Source organism: Cetorhinus maximus, chromosome 10, assembly GCF_964194155.1.
Source record: "Cetorhinus maximus chromosome 10, sCetMax3.hap1.1, whole genome shotgun sequence".
NCBI classification, from domain to species: domain Eukaryota; kingdom Metazoa; phylum Chordata; class Chondrichthyes; order Lamniformes; family Cetorhinidae; genus Cetorhinus; species Cetorhinus maximus.
Genome location: NC_135888.1, coordinates 64,346,091 through 64,366,496, shown reverse-complemented (window position 1 = coordinate 64,366,496; position 20,406 = coordinate 64,346,091). Strand labels below are relative to the sequence as shown.

At 43.6% G+C, this 20,406-nt stretch overlaps 1 protein-coding gene across 1 annotated transcript in view; it reads left to right on the top strand.

The window, feature by feature from the left end:
* LOC144685734 (slit homolog 3 protein-like) overlaps window positions 1-20,406 on the top strand; it is a 599,629-nt gene that overhangs the window by 390,839 nt on the left and 188,384 nt on the right. The window contains exons 10-11 of the mRNA XM_078550561.1: window positions 3,803-3,874; window positions 14,849-14,920. Coding sequence (XP_078406687.1) covers window positions 3,803-3,874; window positions 14,849-14,920 — 144 coding nt within the window. The remainder of the gene's footprint in view (window positions 1-3,802; window positions 3,875-14,848; window positions 14,921-20,406) is intronic.

Sequence of the window (20,406 nt, the reverse complement as noted above, 5' to 3'; positions counted from 1 at the left end):
GTGCCTGCACCTCATGGACTGCAACCATTCAAGAAGGCAGCTCACCACCACCTTCTCATGGGCAGTTTGGGGGATGGGTAATAAATGCTGACCTTGCCTTTCACATCCTATGATGGAATTTTTAAAAAGATTGTGGTCAAGTTTCCAGAGTGGGGCTTGAAGCCACAACATTCTGTCTCAGGTGTGTGATTGCTACAAGGCTGCAAACTTTATTGGCTAAAGTTCTGTTTCACTCTCATTAATGCATTTTATCACATTGCACATTTTGTAGAATTTGTTAACACCTTCACATGAGACTAAAATTGATTTTCTTTTCCAAAGTTTAAAAAGAAGTCCAGTTCATTTGGCCCTTTTGAAGTCACATCCTGTGACCATCTTCCAAGGGTCAGGTTCAACTGGTAAAACTGTAGCCCCCAAGGTTTTTCCAGATTGGGGGAAGGGAGTGACACTGCCCAGTCTTCCCTTGGTAGGATGCCTGCTGTAGACAATCACAAAGCAGCGTTGCCAACGATAGCAGAGTCAGTCATCAATGTCTTCTTACGTTTCACTTTTAAGGTTAAGGGCATTACCACTGAGACAAGGAAGAAGTAGAAATAAGCTAAAGACACATGTTGTATACTCTGACTGGCCAACCCCCTCTGACTGGACTTCTAGTGCATATGCATCCTGCACATACATCATGGGAGTATGTGGGCAGTGCAGGCCTGTGGATGACTAGTGAATATTTCGAAACATCGTGAAAGTTAGAACCATTTGGTAAGTTACAGAAAACAGAGAACATAGCATCACACAATTGTCACAGCACAGAAGGAGGCCATTTGGCCTGTTGTGTCGGTGCCAGCCCCCCGCAGAAGGAATTTACCTCGTGCCATAGCCTTGCACATTCTTCCTTTTCAGATAACAATCCAATTCTCTCTTGAATGCCTCGATCGAACCTGCCTCCACCACATTCGTAGGCTGTGTATTCCAGACCCTAACCACTCGCTGCGTGAAAAAGTTTTTCCTCGTGCCGCTATTGTTTCCATGTTCTACCACTGCCTGTGTCCACAAGCCATCATCATTTAGTTACCCTGTTCACAGAAAAGTCAAAAATTCAATAAGGCCAAACCTGTTTTCCAAATAAACTCAGCCTAATGTTGATCATATCTAGATTTGCAACGCCACAATATTATTTATTTCAGTGAGAGGCTGCAGACAAAATGTATAGGATTTTTATAAACTGTGTGCAACTCTGACTAAATTTCATGAGAGGCTGAACTCTATTCAGATTAATTTATTTGAAATTGAACCTTGTTTTTTTGGTGCTTGCATTCAACTGCACCCCCACCCCCTCCCACCCTATGACATTCTGGACCCGTACTAGTAATGGGACTTAAAGACAGATAGTGAATTTTTCACACAATTTCACACAGATCCTTTCACATAAATTGAACTCAAATCCTATTGACTGTAAAGCTCCAAAACATCATGACTGAGATTTCTAGACAAGAGACCTCACACATACTGCTACCAGCTGGGTTTTGTTGTTGGTTTTGCTGATAACAGTCTATAGAACACCAAACCTGGTGGGCCTCTGGTATCTCTGGAGCACATATTGCTTCATATATGGCTGACAGACCTTTTGATTGGAAAGTTCTCTTCACTGTCAAATATTAGCTAAAAAAAAATGACTACTTGAAAATTCAATGGCACAAATAATAACAATTGACGAATTTCTTCCCTAAGATGCAAAATCCTCCACTCCCACACACTTACAGTCTGGATAAGGATGTAGCAATGAGAAAAGGTATCAGCACAGTTTATACAGTTTGACAATTAGCTTTGTGTATATGTGATCCAACTGCAGTGTGGAAGACTGATTTAAGTATGTGAACTAAGTGTCCTGTCTCTCCATGAGGTCACACTGCACCTCAAAACCTACTTCCTTAAAAACTGCAAGAGTTATGTAGGTGATGGCTTGGGACGCATTCCCCATTTTTTCATTTTGAACCCCCTCACCCAGACCCCCTTGTCCTCATCATGGGGAGATTACTATCAAGGTCATTGTTCTTTATGTGTGCAGCATCGTATAAATGTCTTTGAGCTGCCTCAACTGTAGCTTACAAGCCAGGTCCGGGATATCACATGGACTTTGTCTCCTCTATATTGATGGGGACCATGTGGGATCTTATGTACTTGCTGTGAATGGAACATTAGACAAACATCCTGTACCTCGTACTCACAGCATAAACTCCCCGGTGCAATAGCTTTAACCAATCTACCTGCATGATAGCTTTAGGTGTGTCAGCCATGTCTTAGTTGGTAGCACTCTTGTCTCTGAGTCTCAGGTTCTGGGTTCAAATCCCAATAAAGGGCGATAAACAAAAATCAAGGCTGATGCTCCAATGCAGTATCAGGTATGTGCTGCACTGTCAGAGGTGACATTTTGCGAATGAAGTATTAAACCAAGGTCCTATCTGTCTCCACCTGTGGATGTAAAGGATCCCATGACACAATTTCAAAGAAGAGCAGAGGAGTTATCGACAGTGTCCTGGTAAATACTTACCCCTCATTATAAAGACAGATTATCTGGTCATTATCACATTGCTGTTTGTGGAAGTTTGCAGGGTGCAACATTAACTGTTGCGTTTCCTATATTACAACAGTGACTACACTTCAAAAGTACCTCATTGGCTATAAAGCACTTTGAGACATCCAGTGGTCATGAAAAGCGTTATATAAACGTGTCCTTCTTGACACATATTTACAGACTGTCTAAAGCAACACAAAGAGGCCAATAACTGCCTGTGATATCTAATTGACCTTGAAAACAGGAATTCAGTATTACTTCAACAACCCAAGCAGCAAACATTAATTTCAGGATTCCCACCTGACTCTCTCTGGCTAATCAGTTAGTTGGTGTGACAGAAACCCAGGGGGATGTTAATATGCATACTTAACCTTCTAACTTTAAGATTGTATTTTTATGGGAGAAATAGTTGGAAAATATCCCAAGCAGAACATGAGAAGAGTATAACAATCTCACAGAGAGTGAACAGAAGCTGAGGATAGTATTAGTCCTGAGTTTGAGCAAGAAATGTGACAAAGAATGCGTGGGACTTTGAGAGGTAGGGGAAGGAGGTTGGGAAAAGTAATAATGAAATGTTCCATTAGACAAATATGAAATCATTTCATTTCCCCAGTAAAGGGTTGGCTCATGGCACAGATGAAGTGTGTATTATTCACTGGAGCACCAGAGCACAATTTTTTAAAGCCAAATTGTGCTGTCATTTTGGTGAGAACAGCTTTCGTTGACTGAGGTGAAAGCATGCTGTGTGTAATGCTTAAAGTCCACCTTGGTGCATCGAATAGGAATGTGTGTGGGTGTGAATGAGATTTAAGAGATAGAAAGAAAGAAAGACAAAGGGCCTACCAATGACCCTGAATGGATTTCTGCACTTAATAGCTGACCAACAGGTTATTGAAAACACCTTCCTCATTTTCACCAAATGCCTGTAGCATGTTGCACTACTTGATGCATATCCGGTCATTTGTGGCCATTGTGTGCTGGGTGACGGGGGTCGCGTGTACAAAATCCTGAAGAGGAGGCAGAGCTCGCTGACCTTTTGTATCTTCCCTGTTTGTTTCTCTCCCAGAGCCACTGTCAACTTGCCCTCATTGCCACCATGATCCTGTTGCCAAACTTGCACTAATTGCCCCAGAGTTATTGATTCCTTTTTGCTCTAGGTGCTGCCAGGTAAGCATCAACATGATTTGCAGTCTGCAGCTGAAACATTATTAAATTCTCTTTTTTGCTTTGCAGACGCTTGGAACAAAATTTGATCAAGACTGTGGGAGCTGGAGCCTTCAGCCAATACAAAAAACTCAAACGCTTGTAAGTAAACAAGAGTTTTGTTAAAATCAGGCTTTCCAGAGCATTGATCAATTGTATAATCATGGCAGTGATATCGGAACCATGCATCTGCTGGCATTGTTTTAGCGACTTCACCCTGCTCTCCCTCCTTTAGCCTTACCTCCAACCACAAGCTCTGTGCAGGTAACTGTAGTGGGGGAGAACAGATGGACCCATCAATGAGAGAGAGCTGCTAGTTCATGCTTTTAATATGTGATGTTAGTCATGCAGTGCTCTGGTCTTTAGCGCAGGGATCCTTGGGTTGTGCTGCTCCCTTGATGAGGAGATACTTGTACCTGTTGTCTGATTCACAATGGGTCAAATCCATGCTTGTTAATTGTCTACATGTGGCCAATTAGTGACTGTGCTCCCCTGAGGGAAGTGAATAGATGTCTTTGAGGATGATACACAATGATGATAGAAGTTGGAAGCCATGTCAACCATTCAGGACACACTTGAAAATTGCCACCCAAGTCAAACAAATCTGCAGCACCCCAGGACACTGTTAATGACTGACCAACCAGTCTGGCTTGCAAAGGGAACCTGGAGAAATACACTAGGAGCTGGCATTCTTTCCACGTGTCTCTGGGAAACAGCTTAAGACAATGCCAAACAGGTAGGATAGGCAAAGCTGGGACAAATGGTGGGAAGCTGTAGTGATTATAGGTATAACCTTTCCCACTGCCTTTAGGGGTCACGTGATTGTACTGACAAATGAGTCCTAAGTGTGGGTGATCTTAAGGACCCAGATTTCTAGTCGTGGACCTGGTTCAAGCATGAAGCTTCTGATCGAGCTCTGTAATAAAGTTATCTGTTTCAAGTAAGAAATGTGTCTGGTACATCAAGTTCATTACATTTGGTGACGAGGATAAATAGCTCCGACACTGCACCTCACTTGTGAATGTGAGTACGTCAGTCCTTAAGAAAAGAAAGAAAAGTATACTCACCAGTCATGTTGCTCTTCGGCAGAATCGACCCTTATGACTCGTCCATGGAAGATTGGAGCCAGTCCATAGAGCACCTAGGTTTTTATTTTGTGGCGAATGAAATAAATGTGGAGGAGAAGCAGAAAGCAATTCTTTTGAGTGCCTGTGGTAGCAAGACATATAACCACATCCGCAGCCTGACAGCCCCGAATACGCCCAATTTTAAATCTTTTAACGAGCTGGTAGACCTCGTGAAGATGCATTTGCAACCGATGCATCGGTAATTGTGCAGAGATTTAAGTTTAACTTCAGAGTAAGGGCCCCGGGAGAGTCCATCCCAACTTATATAGCGAAGTTGAAGCAGTTAACTGAGCACTGCGACTTTGGTGATACACTCAATGCCATGTTGCAGGACCGGTCGGTTTGTGGCATTAACGACAACACCATTCAGCGCTGTTCACTTGCAGAAGTTAACATTGATTTGAAGCGCACCAGGAAATAGCACTAGCAATGGAGAATGCTGAGAGGAACTTGCAGGCTTTACAGAGTGTGCAACATGGCGCCGTTCTTCATGTGGGGCGGGAACCTACCTCTGGGCATGGTGCAAAAACCAGAGAGACAGCCGCGAAGGGGGATACAGCCTCTGATGCTTGAAAAACAAAAAGACATAGTGGAAGCATCTCAGCAGCGAATCCGAAATTAATCTGTTATCAATGTGGGGGTAACCGTGTACTGGAAACCTGCAGACTTAAAGAGGCAGAATGCCATTACTATCACAAAAAAGGGCATGTGATGAAGCAATGCAGGGCGAAATCAAGACAGCCAATCAGGCAGTAGACCATGGTGATTGAAGTGCACGATATAACAGAACCAGAAGCTGGTGATACTGATATCTATTCCTATGCAATGTCAAAGCAGTTAAAAACTGAACCAACAACCATCATTCATCAAGTGATTGGGAAGCCTCTAGTCACTGGAGGTAGACACGGGAGCCTTGGCCACAATGGTGGGACAACACACATTTAAATACCTAAATGAAGGCACCCAACCACTGAATCTGGAGCAAACCACGGTTCAACTGAAGACATACACTAGAGAATGAAAACAGGTAAAGGGCATCGCCACAGTACCTGTGTCCTATAGGCAACAGACAGCCCAGCCTCAAGTGATCATTGTAACAGGTGAAGGACCGGGTCTTCTGGACTGTGATTGGTTACAAAAAATTCAGCTCAACTGGTCAGAAATATTTCGAGTGAGAGCAGGAGTTCCTGAGCTGTTAAGGAAATACGACAGAGTAATTTGTGACAAATTGGGAAAGATAAAAAACTTACAAGCAAAAAGATATGCAGATTTCGAGGCGACACCTGGGTTCTTTAAGGCCAGACCTGTGCCTTACGCCCTAAAGGAGAAGGTGGATGCGGAATTGTGCCACTTAGAGAAACTAGGTATCATCCAGCCAGCCCAATTTTCAGAATGGGCAGCACCCATAGCCCGTGTGATGCCTCTCCTTAAGGTGTGGGAGCTGTGTTGTCACACAGGATGGAAGATGGTTCTGAAAGGCCAATAGGCTATGTCTCCAGAACCCTCTGAAGGGTTATGCACAACTTGAAAAGGAAGGTTTATCAGTAATATTTGGAGTGAAGAAATTCTATCAGTATCTGCATGTCAGACCATAAACCCCTATTGGGTTTATTTAGTGAGGATAAAGCCATTCCACCAATAGCCTCAGCAAGAATTCAACACTGGGCTTTGATTTTACCAGCATATCAGTATACCTTTATACACCATCCTGATGTGCATATTGCAAATGCAGTCGTCTTCTGTTACCAGACAGTATTGTACATGCTTCAGTGCCACAAGAAGCTGTGCTTGTGTTGAATTTCTTGGACTTTTCGTCTGTCGGTGTGAAGCAACTCAAGAATTGGACAAACAGGATCCAATTTTGTCAAAAGTCCAAGACCAGGTATTACAAGGATGGTCGAATTCACCAGTGTCTGAAGAGATAAGACCATTCCATGCCCGTAAAACAGAGTTACGTTGTCAAGATGGAATCTTGTTGTGGCGATCAAGAGTCGTCATCCCTTTGCAAGGAAGAGAACCACTCTTGACAGAGCTTCGCAGTGCGCATCCAGGCATTTTGAAGATGAAGGTGCTTGCGCAAAGCTATGTGTGGTGGCCAGGTATATACAATGACATTGAAAGCATGGTCAAGCAATGTCTCCAGTGTCAGCAATAATAGAAGTTGCCTGTTTCAGGTCCCCTGCATCCATGGGAGTGGCCTGGTTGACCCTGGGTTAGACTACATATAGACTATGTAGGCCCATTTTTAGTTGCCATGGTTTTATTGATCATTGATGCGCATTCTAAGTAGATGGATGTGTATGAAATGAGATCACCAACATTGTGCACAACTATTGAAAAGCTGCGCCAATGTTTTATTATACATGGCCTACCAGAAGTCATTGTTTCGGATAATGGTACTGTCTTCACTAGTACAGAATTTCAGAGATTCATGAGTTTAAATAGCATTAAGCATATTAAAACAGCACCATATTATACCTCATCAAACGGGTTAGCTGAAAGAGCAGTGCAAACTTTCAAATCAGGAATGAAGAAGTTATCCGAAGGTACTCTAGAAACTCGAATTTCATGTTTTCTACTCAATTATCGTACGACTCCTGGTGCAACTATGGTTTCAACACCATCTGAATTATTGATGAAACCGCCTTTGTACAAGGTTGAGCCTGGTGTTTCCAAACTTAGAGGGGAAGGTAGGGAAGAATTAGAATAGCCAGAAATTGAATCACATTATTCATAGCAAAGCTCAAAGATTTACTGTGGGAGATACAGTTTTCTTGCGGAATTTTGGAAATGGACCTAGTTGGGTTCCTGGTATAATTGTCTCTGAAATTGGACCCTTGTCATTCCAAGTGGAAGTTGAAGACCGGATTGCTTGCAAACATGTGATCACCTAAGGAGTAGAGAGACATTCCAACAAACAGTTATTCCGCCTGTAATTGATGTTGAACATTTAATTCCTGAGGCGACAGATCGACCTAGAATATACATACCTGATGTCTCGTTGAATTACATAACCCTGAACTGCCACTGACTTAGGATGTCCCTGATGCTGCAGTTCCTGATCATGTCGATCCAGTGGGAGAGTCTCAAGTGGTAGAGCTATGCCGCTCCGACCCAATTGAAAACCACTTGTTTTTTTATTCGTCCATGGGATGTGGGTGTTGCTGGCTAGGCCAGCACTTATTACCCATCCCTAATTGCCCTCGTTCAGAGGGAATTTTAAGAGTCAACCACCTTAGAGATTAAATCTTTAATCACATGACCTGTGTATATATGTATATGTTGTGAATTAAATTATTCTTTGCAAACAGGAAATATAAAACAAACTAAAGGGGGAGGAAATGTAGTGACTGTAGGTTTAAACTTTCCTACTGCCTTTAGGGGTCACGTGATTGTACTGGCAAATGAGCCCCATGCACGGGTAATCTTAGGGGCAGAGCTTTCTAGTCGTGTACCTAGTTTGAGCATGCAGCTTCTAAAAGAGCTCTGTAATAAAGTTATCTGTTTCAAGTAAGAAACCTGTCCTGTGCATCAAGTTCATTATAGAAGCTTACTAGTATTCCATGCTGGCTAAACTCCAGCTGCCCACTATATCTGCCCCTCAATTTCTCTACTATCGTAGAAGCATAGAAACTTATGGCACGGAGGGAGCCCATTTGGTCAATGGTGTCTGTGCTGGCCATAAAACAACTTTCCAGCCTGATCCTATTTTCCAACCATTGCTCTCCAGCTCACAACACTTCAAGTGCATATCCAAGCATTTTTAAATGTAATGAGGGTTTGTGCATCTTCCACCCTTTCAGACTGAGAGTTCCAGACCCCTCTGGTCTCCTCTGTACCCTCTCTCATGTGGTCATGTCCTTCCTATAATGTGGTGATGGACACTGTACACTTTACTCTAGCTGTGGCTTAATTGCTGTTTTATACAGTTCCAGTATAACCTCCCTGCACTTACGTTCTATACCCTGGCTACCTATCCAAATGCCTTCAGGGGTCTGTGGACATCCACTCCACTACACTCTCAACTTTATGCAATCTCTGCATTGAAGGGGAATCCCAGTTTCCACCACTGGTGGTCTTTCCACCCATTGGAAACTTTGGAACATCATGCAACCGGAATTCTGATAAAATTCCCACCTGCTGCTTACAAGTTAGTTGCTCAGGCCAGATATACCACAGGAAATGTGCGTCAGTGCAAACTTGAGACCCAACGTTAAAGAAGCCAACACCTATTACTCTCCAAATGACGTAGACAAGAGCAAGGGGAGGAAAATCAACCAGAAACTATTTACCACTTGGGTACAGCAACAAGTGACTGTGGACCCATAACCAAGCATTAGCTGCAAGTTTGACTAGAGGAACGTAAAATATTACAAGCAGGAGATCGGAAAGTTGGAATGATGATAATGGCACTAAAGAACAGCTCGCCATTCTTCACTGTGGCAGATGGGGATTAAATGTCTATGGGGGATTCTCTCCACCACCCCTGTAACTACGGCAGATGCACTGTGGAAATTCAGAAAAATCTCTTGTTGATCCCCACAGAAATTCTAAGCTAAAATATTTGCCTCCAATTGCCAGAGACATTGGGTGGAATTTTCCCAATTTAGCCCCTGGCCAAACTGTGGGACCAATAGGGCCAATCAGGAGCTTGTTACCAGCTTCAGCTGGTTGTGCTGAGGCTCTTTAACTCAGCCATGGCATTAGCATCCCACCTCCAGGTTCACTAGCTAAGTGGGGTGGGAGGACAGGATGGCACGTCAATTCTGCTAAAAGAAGAATTTTGAGTTAAAGGGACCCTGGCATGGGTCACACTGACTGAACGGGACATGGATTCTGGAGGCTGCAGCAATGACAGGCATGGTGTGGAGACGTGGGAAGGCTGCTTTCCAGGTATCTCACTCTTACCTGGAGATCCTGCTGCAGGATTTGAAGGGCTGAAATGAGAGGGGGGGAACCTCCCCAACTAAGCAGGTGTGGAATGGAAAGTGCCAAGGAAGCCAACAGCAGAAGTTTGGCCCCTCCGACATGGAGACAGTTCCCCACGAGGATCCAGGACCTCAGGAGGGCAGGAAAGGGGAGTTACTTAAGCCCCACACACTGATGTTCCCAGCATTCTGCTGCACAGCTCTCCTTAGAACAACACACCTTGCAGCTCCACTCATTTCTCTCTCTCTCTCTCCAGGCACCACCTCATATCCCCATCTGCACAGCCAACACTCACTCTCATCTTACTGCCCTCTCACACCCATACCTCACAGTCACCCTCTGTTAATGTTGTCCATTTCTCCAAACAAGCCATTGCTAACACTAATAATTCTCTGCTTTCTCTCCTTGCAGAAGAGCGCGCACAATCTCAATCCCGGGATGGCTCTCCGGTGCCGGGCACCTTGATGGCCAATATCACTTAGGGCCCACCTGGTTCACAGTGAAGGTGTCTAGAAAACTGATCCTCTACCTGTCGGTCCTGAGTTGGGGACCTGAGCTTCTTGGAGCTGGATCTCTGTGTCCATCCCCTCTGCCCGTGGAGTGGTATGCAACTGAGGAGAAGGCAGCTGGTACTGCTGCTGTTGGTGCTGCTTGCTCCTTTTGCTTTTCATCAGGGGTGCATGATGGAGCTGCATAAACTGACCCCACACCACAGTGAAGGCTGGCAGCAGAGAAGTGCAGCTGGAGGTGAGCGAACTGCAAGACCAGGCTTCCAAGAAGTTGGCAATCATCTGTCAAGCTCTGAAAGCACTTTGAGAAAAGAGCGCTGTAGGCAGAGGCCTCTAACCCGGCCATGGCTGCAGTTCTTCAGTTTCACTGACTGAAGGTTTCTCGGCCTGTCAGTTTCACTGAAGAAGCTTTCCGCACTGTGCACTTGCCTCAGTGACCCTAGCGAGTTTCATTCAGCTCAGGAAATAAGTCCACTGGCTGATAAATTTAGAAACCTTGGTTAAAACAGAACTTAATTGCTTATTAGAATATTTAAATACCTTGCCCAACAACTTTTCTTTATTCTTTCATGGGATGTGGGTGTTACTGGAAAGGCCAGCATTTGTTGCCCATCCTGAGTTACCCATGAACTGAGTGGCTGACTAGGCCATTTCAGAGGGCATTTAAGAGTCACACATTGGTGTGGGTCTGGAGTCACGTGCAGGACAGGTAAGGACGGCAGATTTCCTTCCCTAAAACCTGAGTGAACCAGATGGATTTTTTATAACAATTGATAGTTCCATGGTCACCATTACCGAGACTAGCTTTATATTCCAGGTTTATAACTAAGTTTAAATTTCACCAGCTGCCGTGATGGGATTTGAACTCATGAGCCCAGAGCAGTAGCCTGGACCTCTGGATTACTAGCTCAGTGGCATTACCACTATGCTACCATCTGCCCCTTAGCTACATGGGGATATCCCTCTTGTCTTCACGTTCACTCAGGTAAAAACTAGAAGAGATCAGGATGATGTCGGGACCCCAGTCCAATGTCACTTTTAGGGGATTTGACTCTACACTTGCACCCAAACCTGCCTCCTCTTGCCTGGGAATAATCCCCCCCCGCCAATTGTTACTTATCACCTGCAGCGAGATACGAATATTTTTAGGTATTGGTTATTTTTTTAAAAAGCTTGTGACTTTTGTAAAACATCAGCCTGACAAATCTCATATGAGGCATTCACATGGTGATACCCCCACAGCAAAAATTCAAAGCACTGCAGTCTTCAGAAATGTCCAGATGCTAAATAAATGGACATTTCTGTCCATTTTGACGTACTTGACATGGCAATTTATACCTGAAGTGTGAGAATACAAGACTCGATGTTAGGTACAACACACAAGTCTGGCAACAAACATTGATCACGCAGTCAGTAATTGGCATAATTTTTTTCAGCATTTCATTAAGAACGTCAATGAACAGATTGAGAAAAAGGAGTGTGGGGGCACAAGGAAGAGAGTATAATCCTGGAGCTGTGGAGCGTTGAATTTATTCTGCTGGTGCTTTCTTTATAATAACTCTCCCATGGCATCAGTAGCCAGTAATGATCAGACCTTTCACACTCCTGGAGTAATTTCTTAATTAAGTGTCTACTTAACATATTTGATAAGATAGCAATAATAATAATTAGGGTCCTAAGTATAATTAATCTAAGCAACTGGCAACTTGCTCCCAGTGGGCGCTCAGCCATAGCAACTGACTGCTTTCAAGTTTAGTGCTCAATAATATTCTCACCCAGAGGATGCCTGGCATTTTTCTCTGGTTGTGGCTCAGATCAGATCAAGGATGGCAAGGTATTGGTAAGACAAAACTCTCCAATACTTCTGGCCTGCAACGTGCCTGATGTGCAAATTTGCAATGGCTGCAATGTGGGCGTTACTTTGGGTGGCAATTTGTGCCTTTTCCTCCTCAACAATGATCTGCCAGAGTGGGAGACCTGCCCATTCTTGAACCTACCTAATCTATATCTGGCGATGAAAATCAGAAGGATTTTATAATGGGTGTGAGATACTCCACCAGGTAACCATCATACAGTGGGTTTTTTTTTTGGTCAGCTGTTCTTTCCTTCTCGCCTGAAGGCCTTGGGGTAGATTTTGACTTTGTGCAACAGTGTAAAACAGGTGCAGCCAATGGAAATAAAAATCTGAAGCTATACAATACCTCAACCAGTTTGGTGGGATGAAGGGCCTTTTCTCAAGCTGTGGTTTCCTAGGTTTTCGTAAACTCAGATGTCAGTGCATTAAAGTGAAGCTTTCACTAATGTTTAACCCTTTTCTTGCCAGTTTGCTCCCTTTAGGCATTGATTCACTGTTAAGATACAGTGCCATGGCATGTTCATCTGATAATTCACTCAAGTATCTGTTATTCATAAACGCAGATTTTTATGCTTGTTCATTCATAAGATGTGTTTGTTTTAATTCATTCATGGGATGTGGGTGTCATTGATAAGGCCAGCATTTATTACCCATCCCTAATTGCCCTCAAGAAGGTGGTGGTGAGCCATGCCTTGACCTCCTGCAGTCCATCTGGTGTAGGTACACCCACCGTGCAGTTAGGGATGGAGTTCCAGGATTTTGACCTAGCGACCACGAAAGAATGATGATATATTTCCATCCAGATGATGTGTGACTTGGAAGGCCAACAAGCACATGGGTGATGATCCTATGCATTTGCTGCCCTTTTCCTTCTAGATGGTAGAGGTTGGGGAGTTTGAAAGGCACTGTTGAAGAAGCTTTGGCAAGTTGCTGCAGTGCACCATATAGCTGGCACACACTGCTGTCACTGTGTGTCAGTGGTGGAGGGGGTGAATGGGGTGCTGATCAACTGAACTGCTTTGCCCTGAATGTTGTAGAATTTCTTGAGTGCTGTTGGAGCTGCACTCATTCAGACAATTGGAGAGCATTCCATCGCACTCCTGACTTGTGTCTTGTAGATGGTGGAAAGAGTTTTGAGAGTCATGAGGTGAGTTACTCACCCCAGGATTCCCAGCCTCTGACCTGCTGTTGTAGCCATAGCATTTAGTTGGCTGGTCCAGTTATGTTTTTGGTCAGTGGTGACCCCCAGGATGTTAATGGTAGGGGTTTTGGTGATATTAATGCCATCGAATGTGAAGGTGGTTCATTGACTGGCACTTATGTAGCACAAATGTTACTTGCCACTTATCATCCTAAACCTGAATGTAGCATAAGTCTTGCTACATGTGAACATGGACTACTTCTGAGGAGTTGCAAATGGAACTGAACACTGCAATCATCAGCCAACATCCCATTTCTGATCTTATGATGGAGGGAAAGTCATTAGTGAGACAGTTGAAGATGGTTGATCCCAGGCCATGCCTCAAAGAATGTCTTTAACGATGTCCTGGGGCTGAGGTGATTGGCATCCAACAACCAAAACCATCTTCCTTTGTGCTAGGTAGGACGCCGGGCAGCAGAAAGCACTCCCTCCAATTCCCAGAACCCCACTAGACCGCCTCAATGTTACACTTGTTCAAATGCTGCCTTGATGTCAAGGGCAGTCATTCTCAGTTCATCTATGGAATTCAGTTCTTCCTTCCTTTATGGATCAAGGCTGCAATGAGGTCTGGAGCCAAGTGCTCCAGAAGGAATCCAAACTGAGCATCGGTGAGCAGGTTACTGGTGAGTAAGTGTTGCTTGTTAGCACTGTCCATGGCACCTTCCATCACTTTGCTGATGATGGAGTAGATTTAAGGGGTGGATTGGATGTTTATATTGGATTTGACTTTGTGGGCAAGACATACCTGGGCAGTTGCCTGACTATTGCTTGCCCATCCCAGTTACCCTGAGGTAGGGAGTGGCTGTGTTCTTGAATTGCTGGCATTGACCAGAAACTGAATGGGACTAGCCATAACCGAGTGGTTTGCTAGGCCAATCGAGGAGCTGGATTGATAGACTGGTGACACAAATAGTCAGATCAATTAAAGACAGCAAAGTGCCTTCCTAAAAGATATTAGTAAATGAGTAGTTTTTCACAAAAACACCTGACGGCTATATGGTCGCTTTTACAAATAAACTGAATTTAAATTCTCCAAATGCCATGGTGGGATTTGAGGTTACATTCATCTGGATTATTAATTCATTGATGTAACCACCAGTACTGCACCCTTCTTAGTGAGCTTTTGACTGTGGATGGTATGATAGCCAAGCTTGATCCTGCCCTGATAGGACATTCATGTGTGCATTCTCTACTCATTTGTTTTCTTTCCTTTCATAAGCTCCACCCTCCCCTCCAATCTATTCATAAATTTAATTAATTAAGGAGATGGAACATTGGACTTGACATTCATGAGGCTCCCTTGACCTTGCATTATTAATTTGCATTTCTCATGACACAAAAACAATACAACTTGAATGGTGAGGAAAAAAATGGGAGTTGATGGCACGTGCCCTGAGTTTTTTTTTTAGAATTGAAATTTACTTCTGATGCCTCTTTTCTTTCTTTCCCCGACAGAGACCTGAGTAAGAACCAGATCTCAGAGATTGCAGCTGACGCATTTCAAGGGCTGCGATCACTCACCTCCCTGTAAGTATGAGCTTAATTAAGAGATTTGTCATTCGTTTTTGTATGTAATGTGGATCTTTTTCTTGTCATTAGAAGTCAAAAGAAAGAGGTGATGACTCTTGTACCCAATCTCCCTTTTGTTTCGTATTTCTTTTTCTTTCTCGTGCTTTCTTTTTTCTGTTCCTCTGCAACCTCTAGACTTAACTATTCTCACGCGTTCCTGGCTGGTCTCCCACATTTTACTGTAATTTGAATTCATCCAAAGCTTGTGTTCTTACTCAGATAAAGCACTGTTCACCCATCACCTCTGTGTTTGTTGGCCTAAATTGACTCCAGGTTAACGCCTCGATTTTGAAATTCTCATCCTTGCTATAAAAAAATGCTTCCATAATCTTGTCCCTCCCTATCTCTGTAATCTCCTTCAGCACGACAGATCTCCAAGTTATCTGTGGTCCTTTAATTCTGGCCTCTTGAGCAGCCCTGATTTTAATTGCTCCACCGTGGTTGACAGGGCCTTTGTCCATTATATTTCATGTAATTCTGCTCTCATCCCTTCTCCTCCCTCCCAGGACCATGATAGGGCTTCCCTTGTCCTCACCTTTCACCCCACCATCCTCCATACTCAACAAATCATTCCCCGCCATTTCCACTACCTCCAGTGTGATGCCTCCATCAAACAAACCTCTTCCCTTTCAGCATTCAGAAGGGACTATTCTCTCTGCAACACCTTGGTTCATTTCTCATTCACGTCCAAGAACCACTCCCTTATCCTAAGGTATCTTTTCATGTAAGTGCACGAAATGCAACACACATCCTTTTGCTTCCTCCCTCCCCACCCTAAGCCCCCCAACACTTGTTCCACAATTTACTTATTTCAACTTAGTATACTAAGAACAACAACACCTACTTGTATTTACATAGCACCTTTAACATAATAAAACGCCCAAGGTGCGTCACAGGTATGTTATAAATGTTAGTATTCATTGCTCAAAGTCTGGGGACACCAAATGCAGACTAGATGACTGCTTTGTGGAACACCTCCATTCAGTCTGCACACATGACCCTGACTTTTCTGTCGCCTGCCAGTTTATTTCTCTACTTTTCCCCCACTCTGACTTTTCTGTCCTTGGCCTGCTACAGTATTCCAATGAAGCTCAACACAAGCTTGAGGGACAGCACCTCATCTTTAGACTGGGTACTTTACAACTTTTTGGACTCGCCACTGAGTTCAATAATTTTAGATTGTAACCTCAGTTGCCATTTTGTTTCATTTTTCTCGATTGGTTTGCTATTTTTTTCTCTTTCCTTTTGCTGCTTTCCCACCACTATGCAGGATCCTGCCATTCACCCCTCCTCTAGTCATATCTTTTGTTTCTTTACATGTCCCATTACCATTCCCTTGACATGAAGTTTTTCGTTATTTAATCGCTCCTTCCCTACACCCTATCACAGACCTCCCATTTTCTTCTTCTCCTTATCCAACACAACCCCCTGACCCACACCTTTCATTTCATCAAAACCTATCATATTTGTAACTTTGTCCAGTTCTGATGAAAGGTCACAGACCTGAAACATTAACCCTGTCTCCCTCTCCACAGATACTGCCCAGTCAGCTGTATATTTCCAGCATTCTCTGTTTTTTTTTCAGATTTCCAGCATCTTTGCTTTTGTGTTTAATGGCTTCACAAATGGTCACCATGCTTTCAATTGGCTAAGCTCTGAAATTCCCTCTCTAAACCTCTTTGGCAGTCTGCCTCTCTTTCCGCCTCTCAAATGCTGCTTAAAACCTACTCCTTTGATTAAGTTTTTGGTCAACTGCCCTAATATTGCCTTCTGTGGCTTGGTGTCAAATTTTGATTTATAATGCTCCTGTGAAGTCCCTTGGGATGTTTTATTATAATAAATGTACAATAAGAATAGAAGTTGTTCCTCAGTCAAATTTTAAAAGCATCTTTTGTTAAATATAATTTTTTTATGATTGTGTGTATTGGTTTGGGTGGGTTATTGAGCATCATGATGCAAAGAATTTCAAATAACATATACAACTGATCTAAAAAATTATAGAGTGAACGCCTACTAATGTTAATCCTGCTCTGTCACATTGTCAGGACCAGTAATTCCTCACAGACATCACTGTGGGTTACTGGCTGTATTTTTTTTTTAACAAAGGGCAGAATTTAATGAGTGCGACAGGGGTTTTGCCCACCAGTTGCAGATCTGGTAGGAGCCTCAGGTTACTTCTCTCCGGGAGCTTTGATGCAATTGCCAGGCAATCAGACACTTAGCTGGACAGTGTCAGGTCCCCCACTCAATGAAGACACGAGTAGGGCGGAAATCCCACCCCAGGGAGCTGTGGGCCAATCAGAGGCCATCAGCTGTCCGGCACTGGCAGCGCCACGGGGTGCAGTGTTGCTGTCGGCACTACACTCGGACCTCCTGGAGGGATCGGCGATAGATCCCTTGATAGAGATGAGTGTGTGCAGGATGGGGGTTGTGGGTTGTCAGTGGTGGGGGAGAGGGGTATCAGAAGCAAGGACATGGGTGTGGCAATCTGCAGGACCACCCCCATTCCCAAAGCTGGATCCCTTGATTGGGTACAGAATGCATCTCAACGAGGGACCCTGTCTCATCGCCTCCTCCCAAGTAGCCACTGGCAAACCTGACAGGGTTGACAGACTCTACGGCCTGCCTGTATGCTTGGCCCCCCACGACTACAGCTGGTTGAATATAAGCAGTAGTGGAATGAAGCCGTTTGGCCTGCAGTCGGGAGACTGCCCTCCACCCTTCCGGCCCTAAGCTTGGTCAGGGACAGATGGGAATGTGCATCATCCCTACCCCCATTAAACAGCCCTCCCACCTCTGAACTCGCCTCGGGATCAGCGGAGACATTAAATTCCACCCAAAGTCTTGCATTTATATAGCATCTTTTATGGCCACTAGATGTTACAGTCAATTATGTATTTTTGAAGTATAGTTACTGTTGGACTTGTGGGACAGGCAAAGTTGATGCAGCTCCATCACACTGTCAAGTTCAGTAACTCCTCCCAGCCAGTTTCATTTCAATTGTTTGAAAGCATTGATTCTGCTACAGAAGAGTAATAGCATCTCCTTTGAGACTTACAAGTTACTGATTCCTCAAATAGTTAAGTAGTAAGATTGCTGAGTTTACATTTACATAAGGAGATTCTGCTCTCTAAATTAGTGGATCAACTAAAATAGTGTGAAATTAGAGTCAGCGTCTTGGAAAAAACCTAATGCTTGCCAGTACCTTCAAAGCTTTTTAGGTGCATTGCAGACTAATAAAACTCTTCTTGATATGCCTCCAGTATTTGTGGCATTAAAGAGCCACGCAGATAGAGAATCCAGTTAACCCAATAAATTTAATTTTATGCATTAAACCAAACACAGGCTTTGAAATACATGGTCAATTTTAACTCTGCTGCATCAATGCTTGTGGTGCAAGTGATCATGTTTCCTTATATCTGCCTATTACATGCTGCTGTCCCCTTTTGAAGACTCTTTTCATGTTACTGTTTTCCAATCCCCTTTCATTCCTCATTTCTCAGTTTCTGTGTGGTATCAATCCTGCCCCCCACCCCCACCTCTCAGCGCCCACCCTCTGTGCTAAATCTTCCTTTCTCTTTTCCAATCAAAACAGCAACAGTTTGAACCAGTTGGACCCTCCACGATTGAAACCAGACGGCTGCAAGCGTCTCTGCGGTTGGGTTGAAATGGGCATCACATTGCTCAAATCAGCCAACTGCATTGTTATAAGTTAGTCTCTCTTTCCAAAAATAATAGATTCTGCTCTTATATTGCAGATATCTGTGGCGATCTACTTCACAATTTATACTCTGAGCCGCCTGGTTCGTGAAAACAGCTGCTTAAGCAAAAAAAAGCTGTTGAACTTCATAACCTGTGCAAGCCTTCCTGATCCACAGATAACTGACAGGATTTCCAAGGAGGCAGCTTTCAATATTCTTTCAGCCCCTCAATATTCACATTCTCAGTCTACCGAATGAAGTATTGCCCAGTAAAGTGCTCTGTGCAGTAAAGATCTGTAGAACGAAGAGTGCAAGTAGATCAGAGAGCTCCAGCGAATGAACAGCATATCCTACAGAAGAGTTCTATAGAATAAACAGTACACCATACAGAAAGTCTCTATAGGTTAAAGTGTATGTAGCTCTGTAGAGTGAACAGCACATTTTACCAGAGAGTTATATTGAATGAATAGTAATTACAAAGAAGAATTCTAAACTTTGCAAAGTGTTGTGTACAGGGAGGTGCAGTAACTCACCAGAGTCTTACATTAAGCGATGCTGAAAATGTAGAACATTGTACTTGGATATGCTGAGACTGTAGAATGTTGTACTTGGATATGCTGAGGCTGTAGAATGTTGTACTGGGATGTGCTGGGAATGTAGAACATTGTACTGGGATGTGCTGGGACTACAGAACGTTGTACTGGGATGTGCTGGGACTGTGGAACATTGTACTGGGAGAGGCAACATTAGATTAGAACCTTCAGCATAAGCTGCAGAGCTGATAATATGCCTTGTACTGGAAGCTGTACTACAATCAAACCTACAGTTTAAACTGACGACATGTTTATCTCAAACTAGCATAGTGCAGTCTTTTCAGGCTTCTAACTGGTGAACTGTGATCCTTTGGCTATCTTGGGTATGACGTTTGGTGTAAATAGTATTTAATGTTGGCACTTACCACAGGGAGGAGGCCTTGACCCTGTCTCTGAGCTAGAAGCTCCGGGTTCAAGTCCCATCCCAAAGATTCACTCATAACGTGGCCAAACAGGTTGAGTATCAACCCTTCCCAACACAAATGAATGGTAGCTGGTAAGAGCAAGAGAAATTCTTGGTAAGCCAGTAAAAGTGCATGTTGCCACAGCAACTCAAATTCGCTGAGTGAACTGTAACAGACCGCCACCACACCTATTGCAGACACAATCTTCACGCAGCATACAGAAGTAATGTCTTAACTCAAGAAGAAAAATCTGAACTGACATGGAGTTATCAGAGCTGCTACTATCACTGCTGTTTGGTTAAACAGGAAAAATAACCTGCTAGATTTACCCACTAATCATTAATCTAATAGTGGGAGATATTTGTGCACTTATTGATATTGTGCAGACACCTCACAAAACATAACAAAAATATGGACAATCGGCCTGTCTCAAAAAATGTCTCACAATCACATGTTCCCTCAAATGTCCCTTACATTTTTCCACACTATTTGCCTCCACTCGCACCTTTTACATTAAATAGCTAAATCTTATCTGCCTATGCATCTCTCCTTTTCCAAGCTTCAGCTTGTGTCCCTTGGTTCAGGAGCTTGTAGCAAGCTATTCCCTCAAGATCTTGAATAATTTCTCCTCTGCACCTTCTTTTCCCCAGGATAATCAACCCCGGGCTCTGTTCACAGTTCAGACACCCCCAGACAAGACTTCAGGTTGATTGCTTTTTCTTTTGTGATCTTCACTGCCCTTTTTC